This window comes from Lissotriton helveticus, chromosome 8, assembly GCF_964261635.1.
Source record: "Lissotriton helveticus chromosome 8, aLisHel1.1, whole genome shotgun sequence".
Classification (NCBI taxonomy): Eukaryota; Metazoa; Chordata; class Amphibia; order Caudata; family Salamandridae; genus Lissotriton; species Lissotriton helveticus.
Genome location: NC_136069.1, coordinates 1,070,017,271 through 1,070,034,933, shown reverse-complemented (window position 1 = coordinate 1,070,034,933; position 17,663 = coordinate 1,070,017,271). Strand labels below are relative to the sequence as shown.

Here is a 17,663-nt window from a genome sequence, read left to right as displayed (position 1 = left end):
GAATATGTAGAAAATCTCCCTTCTTACATTAGGGGTACTGGTCACTTTTTAGATAAACTAAATGAGATCAAGTGGGAGGATGACTATTGCTTTTTAGTAATGGACATCTGTTCCCTTTATACCAGTATCAACCATCAAGATGGTCTAAATGCTATCAGTCACTTCTTGTCAGAAAGGGATGTTTGTTTCTACCAGCATAACAAAATGCTGCTTAGGATGAGAGAACTTTGTTTAACTAACAATTTTTTCCTTTTCAATAAGGAGTTGTTCCAACACCTGAGGGGTGTGGCGATGGGGGCGTGCTTCTTCCCCAGCTATGCATGCTTGCATGTTGGTTGGTGGGAGAAGCACGTCCTCATGCGCACCCATGTTGACATTGTTTCTAAGCATGCCATCAAATGGTGGAGGTTTATCGATGATGTTTGTGTTGTTTGGAAAGGCTCACATGAATCAGCATTGAAATGTGTGACTGATATCAATGATAATACCCTAAATCTACAATTCACGGCTCACGTTAGCAATTTTAAGGTGGAATTCCTAGATGTGGAGATTTATGTGGAAGATAACACCGTACAAACCAGATTACATATAAAGGCCACTGCTGGCAATTCAATTTTGCATGCCAGCAGTGCCCATCCTAGGCACCTTATTAAAAGTATCACCTATGGGGAGTTTTTACATATCAAAAGGATATGCAGCAAGAAAGAAGATTTGGAGAAATGTTTGTCTGAATCTACAGATAGATTTAAAACTTGAAGCTATGATTTAAGGGATCTACAATCAGCATTGGTTAAAATAAAGGAACATGGTATTGAACCCAGCACCAGCAGTGCAGTTGTGAATACTATAGACCCAGATGTAAAATTAAAACCAGTGGTGAGGTTAATCACCACATTCAGTAGCCAAGAGAAACAAGTCAGAAGTATAGTTAACAAACATTGGCCTATTCTTAGGACTGACATGACGCTGGCTCCGGAATTGGAATCACAACCTGTAATAACTTTTAGGAGAGCGCCCTCGATGAGGGACGCTCTTGTAATAACTAGCCCAGAAGTAAGCAGTACGGGCAATTGGTTGACAAACAGAAAAGGTTTCTATAAATGTAGTTTGTGCAGATCCTGTAAGTTTGGGGTAAATAAACAGGAGTTTGAGGATGCTTTTTCCTCCGTGCCCTATAAAATACAAGGTCTTTACTCATGTAAAACAGACTTTGCAGTCTATGTACTTGAATGTACATGTCAACTTAAATATGTTGGCAAAACTACACTCTATGTTTTTAACCGTATCTTGCAGCACCGACGGGCAGTTGTGAATTCGGATCCCACATATCCAGTTTCCCGACATTTTAAATTGGTGCACCAGAATAACCTCCAAGATCTTCGTTACTTTGTAATTGACGCAGTTCCTAAATCCATCAGAGGAGGGAACAGGGAAAAGAAATTGCGTCAATTAGAAAGTAGTACATCATACGGTTAGATACTAAGATGCCCAATGGGATAACACAGGGGAAGACCTTTATAACTTTCTGTAATGTGGTGTCAACTCTGAAAGAAACTGTGAGTAATTCTGATTCTGATTCTAAAATGTGATGTTATGGAGTCCATGTTCTTTTATGGTCATACTTATATGCATTACTTATATCCTCTATCCACTGCTGCTAACATCAGGATGATGAACTGAATGTCATTCCAAGCTTATAATTATCCTGATGTATGTCTCTTAACAATAATTTTATGTATGTAATCTGTGTGAGCATCTATATATTTATATTTTTTTAGTGTGTACAGATTGGGTATTTATTGAATTTTAGATAGACTTTTATTGTGATTTTTATTGGTTTAACTGGGTTCCTGGTTTTACTGGTTTTTGTCGGGTAGTAGTGTAGTATTGAAATTGTTGATGACCATCATGTTTGCACACTATTTAAATATATTTAATTCCACACTATTTATATCTCCTGATCTTGGCACTGGTTTTCCACAGATATCTGTTTACAATGTAATACTTTATGCACTTTTTGAAATCTTTATAATAAGATTGGCATTCGTTAGTCTCAATTTTAGTTTAGTTATGTCGTATCTGCTAGGTTTTTGACAGAACGATACACTTCATGCACTTTGGTGATATGCTCCATTCTCCACTGCCTCCATTTAATAGATGAATTTGTGATGGACTATGGTAATTATAATGTGGGCACTTGCCCTGTATTTTCACATTTGTGTAATCTTTTTAGACATATTGGATGAAGTGCACATTCTCTCTTCATTATGGAATGGGGTTCAGAAGTTTTTGAATAATGCTTTTTAAACTTCTGTTTTTGCATTGTTTTGCTGTTATTACAAAGTTTTTCCGTTTATTGTAGGATACTTTGTATTCATAAATTTGTGTCCAAAATATCGCATTAATATGATGTAACTAATAGGCGAATTTTTAAAGTTACCCCATATCCTTATAGCCTTTTTTCCCATTCTATGATAAAAATTTTGGAGGGAACAAGATGGAGAATGAGAGTATTTAAATAACACGGGATTCCTTGCACGTCATGTGATCAAGACCGGGGTGACCCGGTCGAAACGCGTCATGTTGGGAGAAATGGAGGAATAAAGCACTTTATTTTCACCTGAAACCTGAGTGGTGGTCCGTTCCTGTCAAAACGTCGCTGGCAAAGTATTGCAGTATTCGAGATGGACAAGATTTGGTGTTTCATATATATATATATATATATATATATATATATATATATATATATATATATATATATATATATATATATATTCACTGACAAAAACATAAGTTTTAGGCCTTATATAGTTAGGAATCAGCATTTAAAAAACCTTTGATATTCACTGAAAAAACCATAGGTTTCAGGCCTTATACAGTTAGGAATTAGCATTTAAAAAAACCTTTGAAATTCACTGAAAAAAACATAGGTTTCAGGAGTTATATAGTTAGGAATTAGTTTTAAAAAACCTTTGAAATTCACTCAAAAAACGATAAGTTTTACTGGTGTTATAGTTAGCTGGACATTTTACTCATACAAAACCAATGAAAGAGCTCCTATATAGTTAGTTGGACTAACTATATTTGGCGCACCCGCAATCCACTGCTGATGATGTAACATATTACATCATTCATGACATGGTCAGTGACATCACTGATGACATCACTGATGACATCTCACATGACATCACTGATGACATCACTGATGACATCTCATTTGACATCACTGATGACATCACTGATTACATCATTCATGTGATAATACGATGCACCTCCTCACACTCTAATATAACCTTTGGTACACCCAGTGTTAAATACAGACTACCATTCTTGAAACCATTGACACACCAATACCAGTTACTACATAGGCACTCACTGATTCCTAGGTCTACACACACATCCACTCATTCACCCATACAATCACTCATACATACAGTCACTCATCAATGCAACACTATCATATGCACTCATACACCTATGCGGACACTCACACACTGCCACTCATCCATGGAGTTACTCACACACCTAGTCAGTCATGTAAAGAATCAATCACACTTCCATTTCCTCATCTATATAGTTATACACACAACACCTTACTTATTCAAAGATATACTAAAACATACTTACTCTCTTATACAATCACTGATACAAGTACACATTGATCTGCACAGAGTCACACACCTCCCAGCCAGCCACACACTCACTCAGTCTCCCATACAAATACTTGGGCAACCAATCAATAACCAATATAGCCACTCATATAGCTACTGATCAACACATGCAGCAGCTTACACAACAACAGACATACTGATGCACACATTCACACAGTTTAGTCACTAACCTATGCATTCAGTAAGACACATTTAATCACTCACTCATACAGTCAGTCACGCACCTACTAAATCCTTCATCCAGACACTTATACATCCACTCATTCTTCAATATGTAAAACATATTTAAACTTTACAGAAAAACACAGTCACTGGATGATGTCATCAGTGATGTCATCAGTGATGTCAAATGAGATGTCATTTGAGATGTCATCAGTGATGTCATCAGTGATGTCATTTGAGATGTCATCAGTGATGTCATCAGTAATGTCACTGACCATGTCATGAATGATGTAATATGTGACATCATCAGCAGTGGATTGCGGGTGCGCCAAATATAGTTAGTCCAACTAACTATATAGGAGCAATTTCATTGGTTTTGTATGAGTAAAATGTCCAGCTAACTATAACACCACTAAAACTTATAGTTTTTTGAGTGAATTTCAAAGATTTTTTAAAAACTAATTCCTAACTATATAACTCCTGAAACCTATGTTTTTTTCAGTGAATTTCAAAGGTTTTTTAAATGCTAATTCCTAACTATATAAGGCCTGAAACCTATGGTTTTTTCAGTGAATTTCAAAGGTTTTTTAAATGCTGATTCCTAACTATATAAGGCCTGAAACCTATGGTTTTTTCAGTGAATTTGCAAAGTTTTTTAAATGCTAATTCCTAACTAAATAAGGCCTGAAACCTATGGTTTTTTCAGTGAATTTTCAAGGTTTTTTAAATTCTAATTTCTAATTATACAAAGCCTAAAACCTATGTTTTTTTCAGTGAATTTCAAAGGTTTTTTAAATGCTAATTCCTAACTATATAAGGCCTGAAACCTATGGTTTTTTCAGTGAATTTCAAAGGTTTTTTAAATGCTGATTCCTAACTATATAAGGCCTGAAACCTATGGTTTTTTCAGTGAATTTGCAAAGTTTTTTAAATGCTAATTCCTAACTAAATAAGGCCTGAAACCTATGGTTTTTTCAGTGAATTTTCAAGGTTTTTTAAATTCTAATTTCTAATTATACAAAGCCTAAAACCTATGGTTTTTTCAGTGAATTTCAAAGGTTTTTTAAATGCTAATTCCTAACTATATAAGGCCTGAAACCTATGTTTTTTTCAGTGAATTTGCAAAGTTTTTTAAATGCTAATTCCTAACTAAATAAGGCCTGAAACCTATGGTTTTTTCAGTGAATTTGCAAGGTTTTTAAAATGCTAATTCTATTAGCGGATAACGTTTAAATATGTTAATATCCTTGTGGGACCAAAAAAATTGAGACAAATCACGGCAGACGTGTTTCAGCAGAACACCCTTTGACTGGGCCTACATACAATTAATGGTGGCTTATTTTCCATATGTATAGGTTAAAACTCCATCCTTCATTTCCATGACTCCCAGCTACTAGAACGCCAGCACAATCATTATCCTGGGAGCCATTTTGCAACCATCATCCGGCAATACATCTGAGTGCATGATTACTCCGTGAGTTCACACTGGATCAACAAAGGATTTCAATACCCCACATTATCATGAACTCAAGTCCAGTTTTCATTGAAATGTACTATTTTGTGAGTCCCACAATAATTCCCAAACTACAAAATTCATGTTTAACCATGCTAATCTACACAGACCTAATTGTTATATTTCATTACGCCCTATGCATATTATTTATATTAGTCACACAGAAGCAGTTACTGCATTCCATTCCATTAATTCTTTTCAAAAGTGCACCTTAAATATCAACGATACAATTCAAGATAGGGTAGTCGCTGTGTTTCATTGTACTACTCCAAGAGAAAGTGCAACATGCTTTTCCACAAGGGTAGGTGATGAATAATTCCATTTCGCTCAAATGTCATATTGTACTTATTTTTCTTGTGTATGGGTTGTTTAGTAAACAACAGTGTATTCTGTCTAAAAAGTGTTTGTCAGCAGGCTTGTGAGAAGAATTCCCCCCCACCCCCACACACACACACACACTCAAATATGTATTTTTCAAGTTATTTCGGTTTGTGCGCAGGACGTCAGAAAGCTCCACAACTGTGCGTGTTACCCTTCGCCGGCGGCCGGTATGCATGCCAATGTGGCTGGTAACATTTATTAGCACAGCAGCGCCTCGATACCCGGGTGTTTAACCGCTATGTGAAGCGTTCCTTGCTGTTCTTTGCCCACCTGAGCTCTCCCTAATTGTTGTATTTTGGCAGATAAGGTGCGTTTACCTCGCCCCCGTCCTCCTTAGAGGGGCAGTTACTTTCCCGCCTTGCCTTCTGCTTTTATGGGGAGTTCTCGTGATTAAAACAGGCCTCCCCGGAGAGCAGCGGCGCAGCCACACTGCACACCGCTCCCCCGCGCATTCATCAACCTGACACAGCACACATGGCAGGCTGCATCCGGCCTCGCAGCTTCCACCAGGCTGGGGAGGCGGAGCCCATTAAAACCCCTCTTCCTCGACGCTGCATTAACAGACTCATTCGCAGCTTTACAGCCCTGAGTCTGTGTGGGAGCAGCGCTGCCAGACATGCCTGCAAACAGCTGGAGCTAGCAAGCTTGTACGGGGAGGAACTTGACATTCACCAGTGGCGGGTTTAAGAAAGTGATTTTTGCCGAAGTTAATAGCCATTCATATAGCTGGGTGAGTGAGCTTACACTGCAGATAGCTATATCTTTATCTCTCTGCCTGTGTTTGTGGTGTGTATTCCTGTAGGAAGTGGTAAGGAGTTGCATTACCGTACACTTCTGCCTTTCATCCTTCTCACTCCGGTCAATAGGTTAATGCACATACGGGAGAGAGCTAAGCAAGCACCCTGATGCTCAGGGGCTGGAACACTGCGTGGGCTGCCTGAAACTGAATTCCTTCAGCAGCTGGTAACGTATATCAACTAGAACTAGTTCCAGTGCTTGGCTCGTGAGAAAGAAACGGCAATGGTGAATTATAGACTGCCTCTCGGGGTAATTAACGTCACCCTGCCCCCTGACAGGCTCATAATTGCAGAGCAGACAATAAACAGTGATTCAAGGGCGCTGCAGATATATTTAACACATAAGGAAGATCCAATAAAGAAGAACAAAGGAGTGAGACACTGTGAAAATCTCGTCCTAGGCAGGCCTACAGGGTGTGACTGGGATGATTTTGGATGCATGTATGACCTATCTTAAAAAGTTGGAACCATATTGCACTATGAATCACACAGGGGTACTGTTACACTGCCCTGGGTTGAGAGATGGGGGTTAAAGTGCATCTGACCACACATGTATAAGAAATAAAGCATATATAAGAAACTGAAGCAGGCAATTGCTATGTGACCAAGTTCAGATTCATGATTAGAGACACTGGCAAATGTACACATGTGAGGAGTGACACTTTAAATGAATAACAATGGAAAAAGACTCACTTGTGGCTCCTTCAGTGCTACATTCTTGGACAGCAGGAGCAGGTTCTGAAATACAGAAGTAATCTGGTTAAGCCACAGAGGGTAAAGGATGACACCTTCAATCAAAAGCATAAATGGTTCCTGAATGTATTACCATATGTAAGCAGCACCAAGTATTTTGAAATTGAGGCCTACGTCGCCCAGCATTAAAATAAACACCGTTTCTCAAAGAATATCTCGATTTCAGTGTATGTTGATCACGTGGTAATACATTTATACCTTTTATAAAAAAAACACATCAACACTATGTCACAGTCCCTGGAAGCTTAGGACATCCCTTCATTCCTGCCAAAGACTGTCGCTTTGAGAAGATATAGCTAGTCCCACCTTCGAAATCACTATAGCACATCAAGTAGGCAATCCCAACTTATGCAGCTTGGGACTTCTCTGCTTTCCTTAGCCACTAACATTACTGTGTTCCAAAAAAGAGAAGATCATGGAGCAAACCACAATATTGGACTCCATGGACATCATTCAACTGTCCTTATTTACGTCTGTGTGCAAAAGGTGTTACATTTGTGTAATCTCACCCAATTCTCAAAATTCCAAGGTTTATTAAATGTGTTAGTTTCTTTTACAGAAGCCAAAAGACACCCTGAAGCCCCTTCCACACCACAGCTTGGTGTATGTGGAACCAAACCTGTTGGAAATGGCCCTTCTTAGAGGATTTTCCTAAAATGTTTTGCTTTTTCCTCCTGGTTTTTGCTGATTCTCTGTGCATGGCCTTAGGACTCTGGGCACTTTCCCACTGTACTGCAGTGGGAAAGTGCACATGCCCTCCTACACATGCCAGGATGGGCACTCACATAATTGGTTTAGGTGCGGTACCTAAGAGTGCCCTGAAAAAATGGTACACCATATACCCGGGGCTAAAAGTGGGACGAGGCACTGAGTGTGCGACCCACCCGATTGGCCTGTCAAACATGTAACAAGTCTGCTAATGCAGGCCTGTGGGGACGCACTGGCGCTTGTGCTTAGGTTTGTATTGGGTTGTCTTATAAAGTGCACATATCAGTGTTAGAAATAGGATCTCTCGTTGGCTAAGGCTTGCACCAAAGCCAGGCAGAGACCACCACTCTAGTCAGGGCTGGGGAGTTACACGCCAAAGATAACCCCTGCTCACCCCCTTTGTAGCTTGGCACGAGCAGTCAAGCTTATCCCGAAGGCAATGTGTAAAGTGTTTTCACAACACACACACACAACAGCAACACACTAGGCACACCACAAAAGGAACTCCACACAAGGTTATATATAAAAATTGCCTTTGTATTACCATAAACACATTAGATAGTAATCACACAATTTACACTGTGCCAACTGGCACTGGGCATTATCTATAGGGGATTATATACACCTGACAGGGCCACTGGGGCCACCGTCATAACCATCACAAATCACCAATTGTAAATGTAGCACAAATAATAAATGTAGATCACAACGAGTAACTACCTGTAAAAGTTAGGAACTTAGCATGAGGTTCTGCAATGTAAACCACCCTATGCAATAATCATCACACTAGGCATAACTCACACCATGAAACATAATCTCACTAGCATCAACCCTAAGAGGCAAAACAACCTCCTAATCAGAAAACACTTTTAGTGGTATAAAACAGGGTGCATTAATACATTACGCATACATCACATTGGGTATCATGTAATTACCGTCATGAACACAGTATGCCCCAAGCAGGGCGCAATACCTGTACACTGGCCCCAGGCCAACTGGCCTCTCCCAGGGCTCCAACGCCCTATGTCCAACAGTCAGGTGCGCAATCTGCGCAGGCCTAAACGTGGCAGCTGCCCAGTACTTGCTGGGCAGCTGAAAAATGAGCCCTGGCACCACTGTGCCCTCAGAGCTCCTCACTGGGACTCTAGCAGAAAATAAATGGTCCCAAGTGTTGCAGCTGCCGGCCTCCACTGCGCAGCTGTGGCGGCAACAACCTGCCCTGGCACTCTCCGGGCCTAGGGTGCCCCAAACAATGCCCCACAAGCAATGAGGGCGGGCACTCGACATGCACTCTGGAGGGGGGCCCTGTGGATAAAGAGTCTCCTACCTGGTGCAGCTGCCTGCGCCCTTGCGGTACAGCTGATGTTGCAAAATGAGCCCAGGCACGGCAGTGCCTTGTTAAGTCCCCTTCTAGGACTTCTGAACAATGTGCACAGTTGCTGCAATTTGCCGCGCAGCTGGGGGTGGGTGGGGAGAGCACGCCCTGCCCCCACTATTCCATGGAAGCACCAGACCACCGGTCCCACTTCAGCCCACACTCACCGGGGACAACTCTGCGGGGCTCCGCTTCTCTTTTGAGCTTCTCCTCTCCTGGAGGGACTCCGTTGGCAGCACGTCTTCTGAGGCGAGGGCAGGCACCGACCATGTGCCTCGGGCCCCTCCACCTCTATTAGCATACGACTGCAGCACTTGCGGGGCTCTCCTCAGTGCATGGGAGCCCGGCAATCAAACAAGTTGCTTCCCGACCCGGCCAGCACGTCCCAGTGCGGGGTGGGCTCCCGCCTGGGTTTCTCAATGCTGCGCTTCCCAAGACACCGGCTCACTTCTCCTTTGGGCACCGGAGCGCGGGGTGGGCTCCCGTTGGCATCCAGCTTCTTCTTTTCATGCGGCTCAGCCCATGTCACAACACAGGTTGCTTGGTTTATTTATTTATTTTAGCAATTTGTAAAGCGCGGCGTATACCCGTAGGTGTCTTGGCGCTGTAACTCATCTTATTGTCTCTGTCAGAACATTGTCAAGTTTTAAAGAGGCATGCTGAGGAAGAAAACCATTGGTCAAACAACCAGGTCTTCACGAGTTTTCTGAATTGCCACAGTGACGATGTTGACCTTATTACCATCGGCAGAGGGTTCCAGAGTTTGGCCGCGGTGTTGGTAAAACATCTATCTCCCCAAGTGACCGTCCTCGTCCGGAACACTTTAAGTTGGTACAAATGTTCGGATCTAAGGGATCTCATAGGATGATATAAGGTGAGCCTCTGTCTGAGAAACACCGGTCCAAGACCTTGTAATGCCTTGTAAGTGAGGCATAAGGTTTTGAATTTAATCCGGTTTCTCACTGTGAGCCAGTGGTAACTCCTTATTACATGCTTAACGGATTTGAATTTAGGGGTGCCTGACAGCAGCCTTGCTGCTGCATTCTGAATAAGTTGTAATTTGGACACCACCTTAGATGGAGCATTCACAAATAAACCGTTACAGTAATCCATTGATGATAGTATCAAGGCGCTGACCACAGTTTTCTTCTCACTATCTGGGAGAAATGGTATGATTTTTCTAAGGAGTCTGAGTTTATGAAATGCCACCGATGTTACCTGATTAGCATGATTGGTGAAATTCAGCTTTTCGTCAAAGATTATCCCTAGGTTTCTAACCTTATGAACCGGGATCGGTGTGGTTCCTAATGACGAAGGCCACCAAACGGAAGACCATATTGGAGATAATTTTCCAAAGATGATTACCTCGGTCTTCTCAGAGTTTAGACGTAGGCAGTTATCTGCCATCCACTCCTTAATTGCCAGCATGCCTTTCTGGAATCGGGCTGCCACCTCTTCCCCATCGTTCTTGATGGCCAACACCAACTGGGTGTCATCGGCATATGTGGTGAGGCTCATCTGGTAGCTTTTAATAACCCTAGCTAAGTCCGACACATATATATTGAAAAGTGTCGGACTTAGAGATGAGCCTTGGGGAACACCACATGGAAGAGCTAGATCCCTAGATTTAAAGGGCCCTAGCGTTACTGCCTGTGATCTGCCTGACAGAAATGAGGCAAGCAAGGCCTTAGCCCTGGAATGAACTCCCAGTTCTTCGACACGGCCAATCAGAATAGAGTGATTGACCGTGTCGAAGGCTGCAGATAGATCAAGCAGGACCAGCAACGCTGTCCCTCCCTGATCCCTAATGGTCCTAATGTCGTCTGCAGCCTTGATGAGTGCAGTCTCAGTCCCATGCATTTTACGAAACCCAAACTGTGAATCATCAAGTAAGGTGTTTTGTTCCATGTATAGGGACAGTTGCTTATTCATCGCTTTCTCAGCTACTTTAGCTAAGAACGGCAGGCCAGCAATAGGTCTATAATTTTTTAGCATGGTTTTGTCAAGACCAGCTTTTTTAAGAAGTGGCTTCAATAAGGTGTTTTTTAATCTTTCCGGGAAAACCCCTGATGTAAACATCTTATTACAGACCTGTGTTGTCACTCCACTAATAAGATCGACTATTGGGGGAAAGATTTTGGGAGGACATGGGTCTAGGGCTGAGCCAGTTTTTATCAGCCTGATGATATCAGCTGTCTCCTCATCTTGTATCTCTTTAAATTGGGGGAATGAGCATGTATAGGTTTTAGCTACAGCTATACATTTCGATTTTGTTATTGAAAACTCAGCATAAATATCGTGTACCTTGGAAAAGAAAAAGTTGGCCAGGGCTTCACAGAATTCCTGCGAGTGAGGAGGAGCTAGGTCATCCGATTTCCCCGCTAATGTTTTAACCACCTCATATAGTTGCCTGGATGAATTTTTAGAGTACTCAATTTGTTCCTCAAAGTATTTCCTTTTCCCTTCGTGAATCATTCTCTTATAGACAGCTAATGTTTCTTTATATTTAAGTTTGCCATCGCTATCATAGTTCTTTCGCCACTTTCTTTCATGGTTCCTGCAGCACTGCTTTTGCTTTCTTAAGTCTTCAGTGAACCATGGGGCTGAAGGCACCATTCTGTTTTTTGAGATGATTTTAACCGGAACATGGACTTCCACCGCATTATCCAACCAAGTGCAGTACTGATCCACTGTGATATTAGGGTCTTCCGATATAACGGGACAGGTTTTAATCAGGGTGTTTCTAAAGACCTCATAATTAATGTCCTTCCAGACTTTAAATGATTCCTGTATTAAAGGTTTTTTGGACTAAAAGTCTGGATAATAGGAATATGAAATATAATTGCATAATGGTCAGACCACGTAAGGGGTAGTACATCTTGAATTACTAACTCCTTAATATTAGAAAATAGGCCGTCCAGGATATGCCCGGCCTCATGGGTGGGCACAGTAATGAACTGATTTAAACCCAGCGATTCACAGTCAGCCAATAGGGCTGCCGTTTCCGAATCCTCCATTTTATCTAAATGAAAATTTAGGTCTCCCAAGGCTATAAAGGTGTCATTAATGACCAATGGTTCCAGGAAAGACATAAATGAGGACAGGAAATCTGATCGTGTACCCGGCGGTCTATAAATGAGGACTCCTTTAAGATTATATTTGGGAGACAACTGAATAGTATAATGTAAGGCCTCACATGTTAGAGATGATATAGGAAGCATTCTAACCGGAAAAATATCCCGAGAAATAATTGCCAGGCCTCCTCCTTTTTTCCCTTGTCTGTCTAACCGATGTACCGTATAATTCTGTGGTACTGCCACCACTAGATCCGGGCCTGATGCTTTATCCAACCAAGTCTCTGTGATAAAAAGGATATCTATTTTCATATCCAAAATTAAATCTGCTATCTCCTGCCTGTGACTGGCCAGAGATCGGGCATTGATAAGTGATATAATAACTTTTTCAGTTTTAACTTTATGTGTGTTTAATGTCCTTACTTTGGGTGTAAATAATGGGATGGACCACTTACAATTGGGACAGATATTTGTTCTTTCACCGAAGGAATCTAGGTTGTGTTGTAAACTTGCCTTGTCAACTGCTGGCTTTAACTGCATAATCTCGCTTGGAGCGTATACAATCCTCCTTGTGGTGCCTGCCCCAGGGGGTATGGCGCTGGGCGCGAATCCGGCGCGGACGGGCGCAGGCGGGCTTGCCTTTGGCGCGCCTTTGGCGCACCGCCGGCGCGCCCGCTGCGCCCGCCCGCTGCGCGGACGGAATGACCATCCCCTTTTATCCAGTACTAATGAGGGTGGGCGGCGGCCAGCTACTGGTACGCTACCCTTCTTACCCCCAATATGGCGCCTACTCCACCTGTCCTCCCGGCGTCAGCAAGTAGTCTACAGCGCTAAGAGCAGCGTGTAAAGCGGCGTTTGTACCAGGCAGGTTCTTGTTAAAATTAGCACACAAGTTTTAAATAAAAACGCAAATCAAAAAATAATGCACACTTTTAAAACGTGACAGCGAACCCCTGGCTATTTTGCCTCAGGGGAGAGACCTTCAATTAGTCAGCGCGTCCGTACTACATTGGTGCTTTATAGACACAGAGGGGGGGCGGCGGCCAGCTACTGGTACGCTACCCTTCTTACCCCCAATATGGCGCCTACTCCACCTGTCCTCCCGGCGTCAGCAAGTAGTCTGCATCGCTAAGAGCAGCGTGTAAAGCGGCGTTTGTACCAGGCAGGTTCTTGTTAAAATTAGCACACAAGTTTTAAATAAAAACGCAAATCAAAAAATAATGCACACTTTTAAAACGTGACAGCGAACCCCCGGCTATTTTGCCTCAGGGGAGAGACCTTCAATTAGTCAGCGCGTCCGTGCTACATTGGTGCTTTATAGACACAGAGGGCGGGCGGCGGCCAGCTACTGGTACGCTACCCTTCTTACCCCCAATATGGCGCCTACTCCACCTGTCCTCCCGGCGTCAGCAAGTAGTCTGCAGCGCTAAGAGCAGCGTGTAAAGCGGCGTTTGTACCAGGCAGGTTCTTGTTAAAATTAGCACACAAGTTTTAAATAAAAACGCAAATCAAAAAAATAATGCACACTTTTAAAACGTGACAGCGAACCCCCGGCTATTTTGCCTCAGGGGAGAGACCTTCAATTCCTGTTTCTTACGGGTCGCAGCAGTGATTTTGTGGCACCCGAGAAATAAATAAAAAAGCGTGGGTGGAATGTAGGCCCCCGCCGTGAGAAAACAACTGCAGGGGGATCCCCACGTGGGGGATGTCCTTTTAAAAATGGTTGCAGTCCCGTGCTGCAGCTCATAAATGGGAGCGCTGCTCCTCTAAAGAAAGGCACCACAATAAAGCGCTCTTCAGGGAAGGAGGATGAAGTGCTTCCCAGAATGAAAATCAAAGCGCTCACCAGGCCATAAAGATATAGCGCTTCCCAGGCGCTGGAGTCATAAAGTCCAGAGAAAGTCTTTTCGGAAGGAAGGGGCAAAGGCTGGGCCCAGGCAGGCCAGCTCACAGGGCCCTCCAGCAGGGAGGCAGTCTGCAGATGCGGTTCCTCCTGGTGCCCAGCAGCAGCAGCAGGCCCCCGCAAGTCAGGAACACAGAGAGAACAGTTTTCATGGGGTTACAGCCCCTTCTTATACACAGATTTCATTTGACACCCAGCACAGGGCTGGGGGAAACCAGATGCAACTGGTTTGGGAGAGCTTTGGAGCACTTTGCTGTGCTCAGCTCCTCTCCCCTTTGTCAGGTGGGGGCTAGGTGCTCAGACGCACCACAGGGAGCGGAGCCAGCATTGTGGAGGGAAGGCACAGCCCAATTCAGGTCCCAGGTGCAACTCCTCCCTCCCATCTACATGCATGTTAGATCTGGGGGTCTATAGTTGGCAATGGTTATCACCTTTGTCCAAATAGGGACCCTTACTTCTAAGTCAGGACAAGGCGATTACTCTCCTTCATAACCCCTGCTCACCCCCTTGGTAGCTTGGCACGAGCAGACAGTCTTATCTCAGAGGCAGTGTGTTAAGCATTTGTGAATATACCCAGTAATACAGTGATAATACTACAGATGGACACAACACAGGTTTTATTAAAATAAGTATTCTTTATATAGACTTAAACACAAGACCACAAACGACAAAAATCCACAATACTGTACTAAAGGTTACTTAAAAAATGATAAAAGTCTCTTAATTCAAGTTGATGGTAAATGCGACAAAGTTCTCAACAAAGTTCTTGGATGCGACACGCAAAGTGAACAAAATGCTCGCAAAAGGGGAGCTGCGTTGGTTCCGTAACCCGGGGGAACGGTTGCGTCCTTCCTCAATGCTTGCGCAGAGTAGGGGACTCATCGTGAGCCTAACCGGTGCGGAAGTGATGCGTAGATTCTCGTCATGTTGCGGTGCGCACGATGGCGCTTTGATGCGATGCAATGCCGATGCGATGATCCAGTTGCTATGTGAGAAGATGGCGCCCTTGAGGCGGCGATTCGATGACGATGCGATGACGCCCTGGCAGCCTTGCGACGACTCTGTACTTTGGAGCCGCGACAGGCCCTGCAATGCGCTTCTCCGGCGATGCGATGACAGCTCTCTTGATGCGTCGCGCTTCTCCGGCGATGCGACAGCAGACAGCTTCGATGAACACACGCTTCCAGGGAGATGCGACGAACTCTCGCTTCTCCGTTGTTGCGATGATTTCAGCTGAGGCGGCGACGCGCTTCTTCTCGATGCGTCGCGCTTCCAGCTCCCAGCGGCACGCAAGTGACTGGAGTCAGAATTCCCAGCAAGGAAATTCAGGAGGGAGCTGGAGGTGAAGTTTTTTGGCCCTGAGACTTCAGCAGGAGGCAAGCACAGTTCAAGCCCTTGGAGAATATTCTGTAGATGAAAGTCCTTACAAAGTTCCTTCTCCTTTCCATTGGCAATGAAGCAACCACTGCAGGCCAACCCAGCAAACAGCACACTGGCAGAGGGGCAGTCCAAACTTCTGCAACTTCCTTGGTTCTTCTCCTTGGCAGAAAGGTTTCTTGTTCCAGAAGTGATCTAAAGTCTGTGGGACTGGGTCCCAATATTTATACCAAAAAATCCTTTGTTCTCTGAAGGCAGAGAGGCATCTGCCTAGTTTAAACCTGTTCCTGAGCACTGTGTTTACATGACTCTTCTCTTCCTTTCACTGTGCAGGGCAGAAACATCAGACGCCCCACAGGAGGTGGAGCCAGCACAGGGGAGGGAAGATGCAGCTCTGGAGTACTCTGTTGACAGGATTCCCCTTCTCCTTTCACTGTGCAGGTCAGAGACGTCAGACAAGCCACAGGGGGTCAAGCCAGCATTGTGGAGGGAAGGCCCAGCCCTATTCAGGTCCCAGGTGCACTCTCCCCCTCCCATCTGGAGGTAAATCTCCCTATTCACCACTGGGCTGTCCCAGACTGTCTCCTGGAATTTCCCCAGCCCTGTCACACACAAACCTAGACAAGGAATACACAAGTCAGCAGAGGCGGGCTCAAATGGCTAGGCAAGCAAATACCTACTTTCTAAAAGTGGTATTTGCAACCACAGAATATTAAAATAAACTTTACTAAAAGATGTATTTTATTATTCTGAGTTCAGGCATACTAAACTCGAATTTATACCATGTTCCCTGAGTCAGTTAGGATTGTAGGGATGTAACAATCTTCACTGCCATTCTAGTCTATAAGAACAGGTAGCCTTCAATAGTGAAAAACGAAAATGGCTGTAATTCACTACTAGAACATGCTACACACATCAGAGCATGTCCTACCTTATACTTACAATGCACCCTGCCCTTGGGCCTACCATAGGGGTGTCTAATATGAAGCAAAGGGAAGTTTTAGGGACTGGCAAGTGGGTGCACTTGGCCAAGTCGACATGGGAGTCACAGACTACACCCAGGCCTTGCAATGGCAGGCCTGAGACACATTTTACAAGCTGCTTCTGTGGGTGGCACAACCAGTGCTGCAAGCCCACCAGCAGCATTTGCTCTACAAGCCCTGGGCACACATGGTGCACTGTACTAGGGCCTGACAGTAGATCAAATAAGCCAATCATGGAATCCAATCAGTATATCAATTTAACATAAGGAGCACTTGCACTGTGGCACTGATTAGCAGTGGCACAGGGCCCAAAACATACAACCAGCAAAAAAATGTCAAAACAGAGGAGGCAATCCGTCAAAAATGGAAGGGAGACTCACGCCAATGATGTCAGGTCTAACACGTGTCCCCGCCAGCTGAAATGTGGGGAGAACTACCCTTCCCCTTGGGAGTTCTCTTCACCAAGGCTGAAAAATATGGGCAGACCATCAGCGTTGGCGTGTTCTGTACCAGGGCGGTGTTCCACCGTAAAGTCCATACCCTGTAGGGAGATGGACCACCTCAACAACTTTGGGTTCTCACCCCTCATCTGCATCAGCCATCTGAGGGGCCTGTGGTCGTTCCGAACCCGGAAGTGAGTCCCAAACAAGTATGGTCTCAACTTCTTCAGCGCCCAAACCACAGCAAATGCCTCACGTTCAATTGCACTCCACCTCTGTTCCCGTGGAAGTAACCTCCTACTGAGGAAGGCTCCAGGTTGGTCAAAGCCCTCTTCAGTAATCTGTGATAGAACAGCCCCCACACCATTCTCTGAAGCTTCTGTCTGTACAATAAATTCTTTTGAGAGGTTGGGTGCCTGAACCACAGGTGCTGTGCACATGGCAGTCTTCAGGGTATCAAAAGCTTTCTGACAGGTGTCCGTCCAGTTCACTTTCTTGGACTGCTTCCCGGAAGTCAGCTCAGTCA

General features: G+C 44.0%; 1 protein-coding gene across 1 annotated transcript in view; it reads right to left on the bottom strand.

Moving 5' to 3' along the window:
- LOC144771874 (cilium assembly protein DZIP1-like) overlaps positions 1–17,663 on the bottom strand; it is a 1,571,028-nt gene that overhangs the window by 804,696 nt on the left and 748,669 nt on the right. Inside the window, exon 14 of the mRNA XM_078656123.1 lies at positions 7,218–7,262. Within this exon, the coding sequence (XP_078512249.1) occupies positions 7,218–7,262 (45 nt within the window). The remainder of the gene's footprint in view (positions 1–7,217; positions 7,263–17,663) is intronic.